Source organism: Podarcis raffonei, chromosome 1 (genome assembly GCF_027172205.1).
Source record: "Podarcis raffonei isolate rPodRaf1 chromosome 1, rPodRaf1.pri, whole genome shotgun sequence".
Taxonomy (NCBI): Eukaryota; Metazoa; Chordata; class Lepidosauria; order Squamata; family Lacertidae; genus Podarcis; species Podarcis raffonei.
The window spans coordinates 119576848-119593110 of NC_070602.1; the positions used below are offsets into that span (position 1 = coordinate 119576848).

At 42.3% G+C, this 16263-nt stretch overlaps 1 protein-coding gene across 2 annotated transcripts in view; it reads left to right on the top strand.

Annotated features, from left to right (window-relative positions):
• Nucleotides 1-16263, top strand: part of COL3A1 (collagen type III alpha 1 chain) — a 95756-nt gene that overhangs the window by 40748 nt on the left and 38745 nt on the right. Inside the window, exons 5-14 of one of the 2 annotated variants that reach the window (XM_053360166.1) lie at nucleotides 800-862; nucleotides 4631-4693; nucleotides 5715-5768; nucleotides 7540-7593; nucleotides 8721-8774; nucleotides 10902-10955; nucleotides 11960-12013; nucleotides 13346-13390; nucleotides 15105-15158; nucleotides 16180-16224. In XM_053360166.1, coding sequence (XP_053216141.1) covers nucleotides 800-862; nucleotides 4631-4693; nucleotides 5715-5768; nucleotides 7540-7593; nucleotides 8721-8774; nucleotides 10902-10955; nucleotides 11960-12013; nucleotides 13346-13390; nucleotides 15105-15158; nucleotides 16180-16224 — 540 coding nt within the window. Of the gene's footprint in view, nucleotides 1-799; nucleotides 863-4630; nucleotides 4694-5284; nucleotides 5304-5714; nucleotides 5769-7539; nucleotides 7594-8720; nucleotides 8775-10901; nucleotides 10956-11959; nucleotides 12014-13345; nucleotides 13391-15104; nucleotides 15159-16179; nucleotides 16225-16263 lie in introns of those variants that run through there. The other variant, XM_053360174.1, reaches the window with a different exon arrangement.

A 16263-nucleotide genomic window follows, 5' to 3' on the forward strand; every position in this document is an offset into this window, starting at 1 on the left:
ACTGCATGAGTAAGCTGTCCATCACTGTGCTGTTAAGTTTGTCGGTTGTACGTTTGTTTGTTCGTGCAAATTTGTATTTGTTTGTGCAGCCTTGGTTTGGCTTCTTGGTGTGGATACTTTTCACTTTCTTGACCTTCTACAGCTGATCACAGTGGTTTTTCCTTTTCCTGCCTGCCCCTTCTGTCAGTTCTCCTTGCTACAGCTACAGCTCGCAATATCTCCCACACAAGCTTTGGGCTATGGTTTGCATACATCTCCTTTCTCTCTGATAAAGCAATGTGTGTTCCATGGACTCATGGATCCATGTTAGGCCCTTACAATGTTCTTTCTTTACCCATTCCTTCTCCCAAACTGCCTCTTTCCCAGCTTAAGGTGCAATACTGAGAATGATGGCGACGACAACGCTGCTCAGAGAAAAGGGTTGTGAAAGTGGACAAGAGCTTTATCTTCAGCCTCCCGGAAGGCTGACCTTTAGCAGTTCAGGAGACAGATTCATTTGCTCCCAAGCTACATTTTGGTCAACCCTGCCAGTGTAATTGAGAGCAATAGCATTATCCACGCTAAAGGAAATTGTAACCCTATCTTGACTGACCAATCATGAAGATGTGTCCTATGGACTTTGAGTGGGACACCTCTCCATTTCAAACATACAGTATTGCCAGTGGATCTGTGGACAGCTGTCAGCTCCTCATTACATGCTTACATGTGCTGGTTTTGTATGTCATTGCAATTGTGTATGCTGTCCTCCTGTTTTATGTGTAATGGCTACATCTTTTTCGATTTCTTTTTTTAATTACAGAACTTTTCTCCTCAGTATGAAGGCGATTATACCAAGTCTGGTGGAGGAGGATACGGCCAACTTGTAAGACAATAACACTGTCTCTCATCTTTATATTGAAATTACTGGTTTTTCCCTCCTTGTACAGATTGTATTGAACATATACTATTACTGCTTAGGAACATAAGAAGTTTTAAAGCAGGTCACATTACTCTGGATCTGGATTTGAGCAATTCTTTAAAATATTTTGATCAACTTTTTCAGACTTTTCCTTGACATCTCTACCTTACCATTATTTCTTCTTCATTCCCCTCCCCTTTGATTTTTTTACTTCCTTGCTCCCATGTTCAGCTTCTTCCTTTTTTCCCTTTTCTTTTACTCCTATATTTCCCTACTTTCATTTAAGTTTTTTCCCCATTACCTGCTCCACAAATTTCTCCCTTCCAGTCATTTTTGTCATTTTCCCCATCAGTAACAACATTTCAGACCATTCATTGTGTCTCATTCTCTATTTCCACAATGCAAATTTCAACTGATAATGGATCAAAGCTCTTTTTATAGCTCTTTTCACATAAGCAGACTTTTACTGCATTTCCCCCCTTATCTATAGCTGCCCAGATCAGTCCATAAGGATTTTTAAATACTTATTCAGCATCGTATATGTGCTTTATTTTTTGCTGGGGTGGGAGGTACCCAAGAATTATTTTGATGTAATCAAACCTACATGAAATTTCCTCAGTAAAACTGTGTCATGAAAGAGGCATTCCTGTAGCTCCCACTTTCTATGTGAATTATGCAAGCAGCTCATTTCCCCTTGAATAGGCAATAGCCACCTACAATTGTCCGTCCTTATTTTCTTGAATGGAGCACACGTTTAGAAGAACATTGCAAATCTAGGAATGCAGGGCCAGCCCAAGATATTTTCCTGCATGAACCAGATCCCAAATGATGCTCCCCACAAAAATATCAGGTCCAACTTGCATCCTGCCTTCATCTACCACCAGCACCATTCATGATGCCACCTGAAGCATGTGGTTTCACAACACTACATGGCAGGACTGGCCCTGTTGCAATCAGGTTCGTATTCTGTATATTCTGTTACAAGGGCTGTATTCCACGCACTGGATTATTAAGAAAGCTGTCTGCACAAGTGGTCTACAAAGGAGATAAGAATCCTGGTTATTTCCTACATCTTTCCTACTTTGTCCATTTATTAATATGCTCATTAATCACTATATTCATTCACCTTCTGTTCCTCACAGGTTTTTTCTTCCTTTCAGTTTGTTTGTTCATTAATCCATCCATCCATCCATCCATCCATCCATCCATCCTCTAACCCATTCATCCATTTCCAGTTGTTTACCATATTTCTCTCACAGTTTGTGTCATTTGCATTCTGCTGCTTGGCTTCCACATCTGAGATGCGCTGAACCAGAGGGGGGAAAGAAATACCTGACCATTTAATGTTCTTGGTTGCTACATTGCTTGTGAGCTTTCTGTTTGACTTTTGTCATGTGGGTATGGCTAGAGCGTCATTAGACACAGATCACTAGACGGTGCCAAACTTCGTTTTGTGTGCAGCATTTATTTGTTCTTGTTTTTTTGCAACTCTTGGAACATTGATGCACAGCCAGTCCTAGGCCCTTTACCTAAAGAGAGCTTGTTTCTCCATTGAATCACCTACATCTGGAAGAACTCAGTATGACTGTGTCTGGCACAGCAATCACAAGATAATCTTACATGCCAGCTATAATGAAGCCTTTTCATCATGGGCAACAGTGCCAGCCAATAAGAAAGGAAGCACACAGGTGATTGGCCGTATGATGATCAAGTGTCATGAGGCTCTATGCAAAGAGATCTCCAAACTGAAATCATCAAGAACGGGGGAATTCCCTGTTATTTTGGTAGACACAAAGCAAGCACATCTACATAAATCTGTATCTGTGCCAGCTTGAGAATACTTTCAGATTTAGCTTGTAACTTGTAACTTGCAACTAGCCTTTATTGGCATAAGTGAAAACAGTAAACTCAAAGAAAGTCATCCAAATACATTGATAATCCAAACACATACAATATATAAAAGACTAGATAACCACTATTGAATAAATCAGGCAATTTTAGATTTAGCTTTAAAGATCTCGGCTAAGTTCCTCGAAACAATCTTGGTACAGATTCAGCTCTTGATATGTGATGGTTGCAATGGAATAATTGACTTGTGCATCAGACTGCACTTTCCTTCACAACTTTGTTTACTTATTCCGTGCCTATTTGTAAATTAATATTTACAGCATACGAATCAGCAGTATTGAGTAAGAATGCCTTATAAGTGAAGCATTCGGCTGCCAAATATATTAACTGGTGCAAATCCTTGGATACATTAGCTGCATTATGGAATATATTATTTTGCCATTCATGTCATTCACTTCTTGTCACATGGAGAATGTCACCTAAGTTGCAGTTCTTGCAATACGATTCCTGTGCTGCTATCAGAGCGGGCTATAATTAAGTAGCAAAAAAATAAATATTCCCTGCTTTGTGAAATATATTTTATCTGTGCTGTAAGTCACAGGATATATTTCCAGTGTCGGGAATATATTATGTGTGCTTTGACTTATGGACTCAGTGTGTGGGGAGAGCTTTGTCCTTTCCCACGGAAATGACAAAAGCTTAGAAGACCTTTTAAGCAGACAAATAAAAGCATAACTGGATATGGATGACAAAATGTGGCTTTTTGCCTAATTATCAAGCATCCACTATACAAATTTGTTGATTTACCATCAAACCTTTGAGCCTTCTGTGTGTGTGACATGTGTGTTTGTGCGTGTGTGTGTGTTGTAGATATGTGGGGAAAGGTTGCAGATCAGTGGTAGAGCATTTGCCTTGGATGAAGAAGATCCCACATTTAATTCCTGGTATCTCTAGGGACGCGGGTGGACAGGGACACGGGTGGCGCTGTGGGTAAAACCTCAGCGCCTAGGACTTGCTGATCATATGGTCGGCGGTTCGAATCCCTGCAGCGGGGTACGCTCCCGTTGCTCGGTCCCAGCGCCTGCCAATCTAGCAGTTCGAAAGCACCCCCGGGTGCAAGTAGATAAATAGGGACTGCTTACTAGCGGGAAGGTAAACGGCGTTTCCGTGTGCTGCGCTGGCTCGCCAGATGCAGCTTGTCACGCTGGCCACGTGACCCGGAAGTGTCTTCGGACAGCGCTGGCCCCCGGCCTCTTAAGTGAGATGGGCGCACAACCCCAGAGTCGGACACGACTGGCCCATACGGGCAGGGGTACCTTTACCTTTACCTTTATCTCTAGGTAGGGCTGAGAGAGAGAACCCCGTCTAAAGCCTTGGAAAACACTGGCGGTCTATGTACTGTACACAAGACTGAAATGGATCAATTGTGTGACTCCGTATCAGCTAATTTAACTTCTTATGCTTGGCGTGTGGAGATGGATAGATAGAGAACGCGCAGAATAAACCAACAAGAAAGTCATCAAATACTACATAAAAATTTGATTATATTTTTAGTACTAGCACTTGCAATTCAAAACCACTAGCAGTGAGATTGTTTTCCATCATAGGCAAAGGGCTCACTGTATGATTATGCTACATTTTCCCTTACTCTCAGTGGAGCTGTTTCTCACCAAAGCTCCAATTCTGTTGCCAATGGAATAGATGTGGATTGAGATGGGTTCAAAATTGCCTAGTTAAAGCACACTCTGCCTTTTGCTTCATCTTTTCCAATAATACTGACGAGCCCTTTTGTTTCAGCTTGCATTTGGTCTCTACACTCTGTCTCATGGGTATATTCTAAATTCACTGTGTCTGATGGTATTGTTTTTACAATGTTGTTTGCAGGGTGCACCTGGAGCTCCTGGCGCACCTGGCCTCCCTGGTCCTGTTGGTCAGCCCGGTCCACCTGTAAGTACAAGTAATGCTTCTCTAATCTAATATCTTTTCTCACTGAGAAATAGGATCACGTTTCATGAATAAGGGCCAAACCAACCATTACCTAGAAGATTATCATTTTGATTTAGCATGCTTCCAGACTGTCACTATTTCGGGGTGGGGTCAATTATGACATTTCAACCTCTGAAAATTTCTGAGGGAAATGCCAAAAGAGATATCCAGCTAGTTGTACCGCCATCTTTCACATGGAGCCCTTTCAGACATGAAGCTAAGTTATGGGTGCCCAGTATGCATGATGTCACAATGTCACATTATGACATGACATTATGACGTCATGCACGGCCCCTGGCTTCAGAACCTGACTTCTGGTGGTACCAGAGAAGTCGCAGAAAGCATCTCCGAGGCCTCAGAGATGCTGTCCAAGGCCTTGCAAGACCTCAGAAGTTACGTGGGGGCCCTGCAGTGTGGGTGCTAAGCTAAACCATACTTCAGTGCTATCTAAAGGAGTCTCAAGTTGGCCTGCTCTCCTCTCCCATATCCATCCCCAGCTCCAGAGAGGAAGATTGGAAGCACCCAGTTCCACAAATGAGTTCCCTATTTCATCCAATCTCCAAGGATTCTGGTTCGTTTAAACAAGCTAGGATCAATCCATCATTTTTCAAATTAACCAGAATTCTCCAGGTTTGAGCATGACAGGGAACTCTTGTTAGTCTATTAGCAAAAGTGGGTTGTTATTATCTCTTCTGTTGCATATCAAAAGGGGAGAGTGGAGGGAGAACTGAGGCTCTCTCTCGCAGAATTAAACGATGGTTTTAGCGTTGTGTCCAAACTGAGCCATTTTTAAAATTTTTAAATATGCAGATAGCACAAATTATTGCATGCTCTTTGATGGAATCTCTTTGAAGGTGTTGAAGGAATTCATTGTCCATGACTCCCTCCTGATATCTCAGAAATTTGGAATTTGTGATTGCAACATTTAATGAGCCGACTTAATCCATGATTCCTAAGGTGTGCCATTTGTCTTGCCTAATAGGGACCCCACGGATACCAAGGCCCCCCTGGTGAACCTGGGCAAGCTGGTGCTCCGGTAAGTATCAGTGTATACTGTTAATTAATTGGCCTCACAACTTAATTTTGGTAAATGATCGTGTTGTGTGGAATTGTAGATTAAATACTTCCAGCATTCATTAGCAGGAGTCATTATTATTGGACAGTTTTCTACAATATTTGGAAGAACACAAGTAATGCAGATTTTGTGGAATTGTGGAAACGCTTACCTGAGGCTAGCAGGCACATTTGAAAAGAACCTTGTCTCTTGAACTGGTGCAATCGTAAAGCATTGGGGAGAATACCGCCTTATCCTATACTCTGATTGGAAGGTGAAAGTGAGAGCAGAGAAGCATCCGGAATGCTTCTATCCATTTTTTGAGGCTTTGAGCATTTTTCTTTCTCAAAAATGCTTCGCTACCCATTGGAAACCATAGGAAAGAAAATGGAGGAAGAGATTTAGTCAACCATGTGACTAAATTTGTCCCTGGTTTGTGGATGTGTCAGGGGAACATGACAGCTTTGGATCCCTCAGATCCAAGCCTCTCGCAGGGACACACCTAGAATGCATCTGATATGACCCCATTTTTATTTTATTTTTGGCCATATGGACATCAGAGCTCTGCCAGAGGATCACAAAAGGAGGCTCTAATGTCACTCTCCAATGCTAAGAATTTTGTCGCAGATGTTGGAAAGATGAATTCAGTATTCTTATGGTCCCTGGAATGCCCTTGCAGAGGTAATAGGATTGCACCCTTAATCTGCTGAGGCAAAAGTGCCAAATAAATGTTTATTATTATTATTATTATTATTATTATTATTATTATTATTAATATCCTGCCCTCCCCGGCCAAAGCCGGGCTCAGAGTGGCTAACATCATACAAGTAAGATAATTCATAAAACAAGCGATCAATAAATTAAGATACATCCCACAATTAATTCAAATAAATTAAAATTAAAACTGGACAAGTGGCAATCTTCAGGTTAAAATGGAAGGCGGTTACCAACTGATAATACCGCTGATATTATAAGCACCTGTGAGCGGGCTGGGAACCGCCTTCGTTCTTGCTCTTATACAAGGAGAACTTACTTTGAAAGCTCCAGCTGTGCTCAGGGACATATACACTTTTGGGGAACATATTTTTAAAGATAATATCAAGTCGTTCAAAAAAATCAATACAATATTTATTTATTTTTACTTTTTAGAGCATTTACTTTAAAAAGCATTAAAGGGACAAATTGTCACCTGAGTTAATATTTTTCAGATAAACTGAACTACAAAACCATGACCAGGCAACATTCTCTGAGAATCATGTTCATGCTAATTGGACTCACAAAAGTGAATTTCTCTAGCTAAAGCCTGAGAATATAGATTAATAAAACAATGTCCTGCATAATGTTTTGCAAGACTTCTGAAATCCTAGATTTCACCATGTGGTGGGAGGGACAATAACAAGAAATATTCAGCCATGAAAGTAACAAACAACAGGTGCCATATAATTGACACCACTGTACAAATCCATTGTGGATAGATTCACAGCCACCATATTTTGGGCACCAGTTTCTCAATAGCCATAATGACTACAGACTCCATCTTACTATTCCACAGAGAGGCCATCATGGAAGGTTGTAAACAGTTGCAGAAAAGTAGGGAAAATCAGATTGGATTCCGACATCACCTGCTTGAACTAAATAGGGACTAGATAATTCTCTGTTGATTGCAGAGTTCTCTTTCTCTCAGAACCTACATAATCTGATTTCCACTGGCTATTATTTCTGTAGACCACCATATATTGTTTCTGTTTTTCAGGGTCCTGCTGGTCCACCTGGAAATATGGGTCCACCTGGCCCTGCAGGAAAAGATGTAAGTTAAGTTCATAGTTAACATTAAGCTTATAATATTACATAAGGCTATCTAAGAAGAGTCATTGTCTTCTACACCGTTGGTTTGAATCCAAAGGTGGATTGTACAGGTAGAAAAGTACTTCTCTTGATACAAGGTGTCCCCCATTTCCTGTTTTGCTCAAAGATCAATGAAAGAGACGTCAGACGCTATGAATGCTGATTTGCCATCCACTCTGTGGGTAAAACCTCAGCGCCTAGGACTTGCCGATCGCATGGTCAGCAGTTCGAATCCCCGCGGCGGAGTGCGCTCCTGTTGCTCGGTCCCAGCGCCTGCCAACCTAGCAGTTCGAAAGCACCCTCGGGTGCAAGTAGATAAATAGGGACCGCTTACTAGCGGGAAGGTAAACGGCATTTCCGTGTGTGGCTCTGGCTCACCAGAGCAGCTTTATCACGCTGGCCACGTGACCTGGAAGTGTCTGCGGACAGCGCTGGCCCCCGGCCTCTAGAGTGAGATGAGCGCACAACCCTAGAGTCTGTCAAGACTGACCCGTACGGGTAGGGGTACCTTTACCTAGTCTAAGCCCCTGGTTCCTCTTGTCCAACCATGCTTGTTGACAATGACAGTCGAGCACATTTTGCCATGTGGGTTGCGGGGATGGGGAGCACACAAGGGTAGATGGACACACAGCAGAGGAGGAAGTAGTGGCAGCTGACAAGAGCAGCAAATGGCAGGCTTTGTGCTCCACAGAAGCCGAATCTACCACCCCTCCCAGCTGTCTAGTGCTGGCCACCCTGAGGCAATTGCCTCACCATGCCTCATAGGTGGGCCAGGCCTGCTTGTCGAGCTCAAAGCCAGAGGGTTGTATCGGGCCACCCTTCCATCATATACACACCTTAGTATACACTGGAAGACCTGCACAGGCTGCTCGTTATTTGCACAATGAATTGTGAGAATACGTCAATTAAAGTCAACAAGACATTATTGTTCTTCTCCTAAAGGAATGCAGTTCACAAGAGTGATTTTCCTGTTGTAGGTCTGGTCCTTCTTTTGAACTCTTAAGAATTTACTGAGACACTATAGCAAGACAATGCATTATTATTATTATTATTATTATTATTATTATTATTATTATTATCTCTCTTTAGGGAGAATCTGGAAGACCGGGCAGAACTGGTGAACGTGGATTACCTGGTACTCCTGTAAGGAAGGAAAAAAACATTTTCTTGGTTTTGAGTATAAATATGGGTGGTTCTGGAAACGTGGTCCAATCTGAATGTGGCTGAGGACAGTGTTGAAGTGGTGTTTATCATTAGGGCAATTCTGATATGTGCCGTCATGCTTTTGAAAGTAGTCGTGTTCCGGCTACTGACATACGCAACATCCATGTTGAGTGCATTTTCAGTGAGGCTGTGAAGGGGCTCTTCTCTTGAAATTACCCAGTGTCAGGAACTGGGCAGAGGAGGAGTGGTGGAGACTGCCTCCCCATTCTGACCTTTCCAGGGAGGAAGAAGAGGAAGACAGTTTAGATTTACAACAGGGGGTTGCAGGAGGTCACAGCTCAGAGGCAGATGAGGGGGAAAGTTGGGAAATAATGGGAGAGGAGGAGGCAGAACCGGAACAGCAGCTGGATGACACAGTGTCTTTAGAAAGTATTCTAGACCCCTTATCTCCCAGAACCTGGTGAGCCTTAAAAGTAGGAGAGCAAAGAGCTCAAAGACAGAGGGCACCTGTAGAGGAGGTGGTGATGATGACGACAAATGAGGAAGTAGGAGAGACAGGGGGTGGAGATTCACTCGGGACAGCGCCATTATCTAAGAGACTGGGTTCTATAGCCTCTCTCTGTAAATATTGACTAAAAAGGAACAGTAAGGAACCTTCCTTTGTCTTTATATTTTCCCGGGAAACCAGCTGGGAGTTCCTGACAGCATCCTGTCACCCAAACACCTAGAGCTGCTCAGGATCTCCCTTGCATGGAGGAGCTCTTTACATGTACATGTAACTAGGCACAGCAGGTACATCCAAACACTGGTCAGATATGCAGGTAGCAGGGTACGTAACCACACTGCCTGCCAGAAGTGACAAGACCCCAAGTGGGGTTGTTTGAACTCCCTGCTGGAAGCCATGCATTTCAGGATTGTCCCAATGGGGGGAGGGGAAAAACCCACTTCCCAATTTGGAGAGTATTTCCATAGTATCATGTTGTGTAGCAGTTGCAGAAATGTGGCTCTTGGATGCTGTGGGAATGAAGACCACATGTGTTGGGTGAAATCAGGCCATTACTTTATGGTTATACAGCAGGTAAGTAGGGGTGGCATGGCAGTAGCGTGAGGATCAGGTCATATTCCAATCAGCCCTTGCTGTTGAAATAGTGCTCTCCACTCGTTATGGTTGGGAAACGCTCATTGCAGTCTTGGGAGTTGACCAGTGCTGACCCTTGTGTGGGACAGGCACATCCATAACTTTGAAAGCAACTTAGTATGTGTTATGCATCAAAACTATTGGTTTCAAGCCTTATTGACAAATTCAGGCTTTCACTTCTACAGAGTATGGGAACTACAAATAACAATGTGCTCAGAGATTTGTTCATTTGTCTGTCTGTCTGTCTGTCTGTTTGTTTCAAACTGAGTGATACCCAGAATTAGCCATGCTTAGAACAAACCCAGTGAAATCGGTGGATTTACTCTGAGTATGAATTACCGTATTTTTTGCTCTATAAGACACACTTTTTCCCTCCTAAAAAGTAAGGGGAAATGTGTGTGCGTCTTATGGAGCGAATGCAGGCTGCACAGCTATCCCAGAAGCCAGAACAGCAAGAGGGATCGCTGCACAGCGCTCCCTCTCGCTGTTCTAGCTTCTGGCTTAGCCGCGTGAAGCCTCTTCAGGGCAGGGGGAGCCTTCATCCCACTGCCCTGAAGAGACTGCGCGTGGCTATCCCAGAAGCCAGAACAGTGAGAAGAATCGCTGCAAAGCGATCCCTCTTGCTGTTCCAGCTTCTGGGATTCAGAATATTTTTTTTCTTGTTTTCCTCCTCCAAAAACTAGGTGCATCTTATGGTCTGGTGCGTCTTACAGAGTGAAAAATACGGTATTTGGATATCACTCTAAGTCACATTTGGGAAACCCTTGGCCCTCCAGATGTTGCTAAATGACAACTCCCATCATCCTTTGCTTGCTGGGGCTGATGGGAATTGTAGTTCAGAAACAACCAGGGAGCCACTGAACTGAGAATGCAATAAAAACTCTTTCAATGACTATTTATATAAAATGATCTCCATTTTACATGCGCCTTCATGGATTCTTTTTCTACTACCTCTCATTTCCATTTAGGGTCACAAAGGTCCCCCTGGCATGCCTGGCATGCCTGGAATGAAAGGTCACCGAGTAAGTATTTTAACTTCAGCTAGTGCATGTTAGAAGGCATATCAACAAGCGGTAATTCTCCCAGTTCTTGTATATAGCAGAATCTTACTCAAGCCAATGAGATGTTTGTTCACTGAAACACTTTTCTAAGCTAAACTCGCTGAAGCCCCAAAGATCAGGGCCCCAATTCAACCAGTTACTGTAGGCAGGACAAGGTAACTGCAATTAGCTTTTGTTGGCTTGGGGTCCGGTTGTGTTAGCAAGTATTCACTGGCAGAGTCAGTGAAATTGGAAATATTCTCAGATGAGAACAATTTTTCATTAGCACTGCTGTGCTCAGGCAATTTCTATGGAGAATTCTTTTTTCTATATAGATTGGCTTTGGAGATATGCAGGCCCATTTCCTTGGATTCTGCATTCCTGGGCTTACTTTTTCTCTGGCATTAAGAACAGATTTTCAGAATTCCCCCTGAAGATTCTCCTTTTGTTGTTGTTCTATATTATTTTAATTTGGCGGCTGCTATTTCCCTCCCACAATGCTGTTTCCCTCCCATGATTGGAGAATCCAAAATGGTGGTCAGACTGGCAACACAATTGCTGTTGCTTCCACTTGAGAAACTGTTGGATAATGTTTCTTCCCCCTGTAGAATAAATAATAAATAAATAGAAATTCTGTGAAATTCTTAACCCCCTCCTCCCTGAAGTTTCTTTGACCATAGTTAAGGTAAATAATTTCTATTTGTGCGTCTCTACTCAGATGTAGGCAGTGCTTTTCTTCCACACACAAAAAAATGTTTAGGAGTACTCTCATTTTGACTCAAGAAACTCACCATTTTATAGTTCAAATCAGGGAAAATAATTACAGTAAATGGACAAAAGTACAAAGATTCCCCCCCAGAAAAAAAAAACACTGGGTGTAGGGGAAAATGAACAGAGCAAACTCTGTTGTTTATCAAAATGGGGAGGGGAGAGAGAATGGCATTTTCCAAAGAGATGTGCTAATATATTTATATCCTTTCCCAAAGGGATTTGATGGAAGAGATGGTGCCAAAGGTGATGCAGGTGCTCCTGGTCTGAAGGTAAAATATGTTTATTCTAAATACTGTACAGAACCGCTTCTACCAAATTAGGGATTGTTTTAAATGTATGCCTGAAGGGGCCATTAAGCTGTATTATGAGGCTGCATGCTTGGTTTGGTTGACGGAGTGGATGACCCTAAATATGGGATTTTTAAGTGCATTTAGCTAAACATTCATCTAGCCTTCTCTGCTTGAACAATAAGGTTTCCCAAACACAGGGGGGACTGTAAGTGGGTTCTGCCAAATGCAAAGTTGGGGTGAGAGTGGCATGCACAGCCCCACACCAGTTCCATGAATAGAATTAGGAATGCCTGAATAGAGTTTAGGGCGGCAATTTTATATACCCTTACCTGGTAGTAGGGATGGGTGACAAATTCAGTTTGGTTCACAAGACATAATATATACGGCTGTCCTTTGGAGCTCTCTGAATTTTGCACTTCTCTGGCATAAAAGGTATACAAAATGTCTATGTTGTAGGAAAGTGTGCATTCTGTTAATTAATGCATTCCATTAATAAAAATCACATACAAAAATGCCTTACATGATGGGGAAATTGATTGCCAAAAATGTGAATATTAGGCAAAACTACAGTTAAAATGGTGTGTATATTGTGAGAAATGTGCCTACAAATTTTCACAAAGACTACATTTTATGCATATATATTTCTCAAACTGATGCAAAAATGTGTGAATTTGAACTTAAGAATGGAAAAATGAGAAACTGAGAGAAAGCTTGAGACTGACAGGTTCTACCATCCCTACCTAAAAGCAAGCCACGCCAAAATTAGTGGCGCTTACTTCATTCTGAGGCTGAGTAAACCTGTGTATTATTGCACCATAGTATTTGTCTAATTATGCAACCCCTTCACACAATTAATTTAAGAAGAATAGGAAAATATTTACCGTTTCACATGAGGTTTTAATTCCAGAGATCCCTGTGTTCAGCAAAGCCCAGCAGGATCTCTACAACACACAAAGACCTCTTTACATGCTCACCCAGTTGTCTCTGGTGATGTTGATCTTACTTCCCATGCAAATGATCCATCTCCCCTATGGCCCAATCCAGCCAGGATCACTACATGTATAGCCCAAGATAGTGCAGGCAGATTTGACCTATGTATTGCATTTTTATTTTTATTTTACATATGAGGGTCTGATCCAAAAAGTGATCCTCATATAAAAGCCTGCTTCCATGAACTTATTGACCTTGCTGGATCAGGGAAAAATATTTAACGATTCACAAAAAAAGAAAAATCAGTTTTCAAAACACACCAGATAAAATGTGGAACAATATATGCTGTATTTTTTATCCAGTGTTTTCTTTATTAAATAGGGTGAGAACGGTCTTCCTGGAGAAAATGGATCCCCCGGACCAATGGTAATTTGTTTATTTCAAAACAATTGAGTAGGAAGTCTCAAAATGAATACTTGATAGAACATTCAGCTATTGGATTAAATTTATATGCCTTGTTCCCTTTGCTATAAATACTTCCAGGGCAGCACACACAGGAAAACCAAGGCAAAACATTAAGATGACCTTTATTATTATTAAAAATGTAAATAAAACAAGTGTAATAGATATAAAATAATCACATAGGAACAGTTAAAAACCTGGGAAATTAAAACAGTTTTGTTTTCCTCTGGCTCAAAAAGATAGCATAGTAGATGCCGTAAATGGGGAAAGATTCTGTAAATGGAATTCCACAGCTGAGAAAGTCACCTGCCTCACTTCAAAAGGTGGGGGTATCAAATAGAGCACCTCTGGTGATTGTGATATCAGTTTATGACAGGCTATAATGGACACAGGGTGTTCCTTCAAGTATCATTCCCATCTCAAGCTGTATAGGGTTTCAAAGGTAAGCACTTACCTTTTGAATAGCCTGCAGAAATGAGCTGTGGAGCTGTTTAACAACCAGTAATATATGTTACCGGGACGAGGGTGGCGATGTGGGTTAAACCACAGAGCCTAGGACTTGCTGATCAGAAGGTCGCGGTTCGAACCCCCGCAATGGGGTGAGTTCCTGTTGCTCAGTCCCTGCTCCTGCCAACCTAGCAGTTTGAAAGCACATCAAAGTGCAAGTAGATAAATAGGTACCACTCCAGCGGGAAGGTAAACGGTGTTTCCGTGTGCTGCTCTGGTTCACCAGAAGTGGCTTAGTCATGCTGGCCACATGACCCGGAAGCGGTACGCCGGTTCCCTCGGCCAATAAAGCGAGATGAGCGCCGCAACCCCAGAGTCGGTCATGCCTGGACCTAATGGTCAGGGGTCCCTTTACCTTTAATATATGTTGCCACCAGCTAGTCGATTGTGCATCTGTTCCCTTTTGAGAAGAGATTCCATGCTGTTATCCATTTCTGTTGTCCAAAAAAGGGCTTCCTACTACATAAGCTCAACTATCCCTGAGCAGCTAAATATACATAGAGCTGCTAGGTACTGTAAATAAAATGATGTGGGTGGCACTGTGGTCTAAACCCCTGAGCCTCTTGGGCCTGAAGATCAGAAGGTCGGCGGTTTGAGTCTGTGCGACGGGGTGAGCTCCCTTGCTCTGCTCCAGCTCCTGCCAACCTAGCAGTTTGAAAGCATACCAGTGCAAGTTGAAAAATAGGTACCGCTGCGGTGGGAAGGTAAACGGCGTTTCCATGTGCTCTGGCTTCCGTCATAGTGTTCCATTGCACCAGGAGCAGTTTAGTCATGCTGGCCACGTGACCTGGAAGGCTGTCTGTAGACAAAAGCCAGCTCTCATGGCCTCAAAGCAAGATGAGTGCCACAACCCCATAGTTGCCTTTGACTAGACTTAACCATCCAGGGGTCCTTTATCTTTTATTTTATTTTATAAAATGGTGGAAGGATTGGAGCGTGGAGATGGTGTCCTCCTAAATAGACACTGCCTCCTCCAAGCCACCCCAGCTCCTATGGGCAGTGAATCCCAATACACATGGTCAAAATAGTCTTACTATGGGGCCAAAATCTTAGAGACATTGGTGGTGTTTCTCTCGTAAAGGTTTCCCAGCTATCCAGTCAGTGATGAATAATTTTAAACAAAATGTGTTTGATTTCCATTCCTTAACTGAATGTCATATATATTCATTAGGGTCCAAGAGGTCAGCCTGGCGAGAGAGGAAGACCGGGAGCTCCAGGAAGTGCTGTAAGTTACTGAACCAAAACTTCACACTGATTGCTATTTTTAGTCCTTCAGGCAAGGCATCTTCAGTAGATCTCAAGAATCCTGGAAGGTAGCATGCAGACCCAGAATTTTCTCATGTTACCTCTGGTTTTCTTGTGTAAAAAAGGAGACGCCAAAGTATAGCATGAGTGTGTTTGGAGAAAGGGTCCGTATGTTACAAAAGTACCATCCACACACAAGAGGGAGGTTTTGGCAGGCTGAGAAGAAACCCCAAGGATTGCAGAAGCTCAAGAAAAATATTGGGATTGGGGGCTAAACTGGGGAGGGTGTGCAGACAAGCCTCTGAATCTACAGTGAATGTCTACATGTTCTGTGCAGAGATTTGTCAGTGACTGTTGTTGTTGTTGTTAATATGCTTATTGATGACATTTTAAAATCAATAGGTGTATTAAAAACAACATCTATTATTATTATTATTATTATTATTATTATTATTATTATTATTATTATAGCAGCAATCCTAGATAGGATTGCATCCTCCATGCCTTGTTGGAGGCCTGGCTACTGACTGTCAAGAATGGTGAACTATTTATATATCCTCCACACCTTTGGCACTGATGCCCCCAAATTCTGTGTTTTTATTTTCCAAGTATATCCCAAGTGCCTGTAGTAAGAATCAATTTATTCTCCCCCTATACCTGGATTAACACATACTACAGTTTGTTTACTTTGTGGGCTTGGCAGCCATTATTTAAAAGGCTTTTTTAAAACTGCCTTTCTTGAAGATTTTGCCCCCTTGTTTCTTCCCTCCCAAACCCATCAGTTCCAGATTCATCACCCAGAGCTCCAATGTGCACATAAAATTCCTGAAACTCCAAAGTTTCTGGTGAGGAGCAAGTTCAGTGTTCGCGATGAGAGGAATTCACACATGGAGTTTTCTTTCGTTCCTTACAAACAAATGTTTGTTTAAAAGAGGGAAACGTATTAATATTGTTCTGTGTCAGGTTTTGTTTGTTCCTAATATATTTAATTCCATTTGCAGGGCGGTCGTGGTAATGATGGCTCTCCTGGAGCAGCTGGCCAACCCGTAAGTAACTGTGCATTGTGTAGCTATCAGCCACTCTGC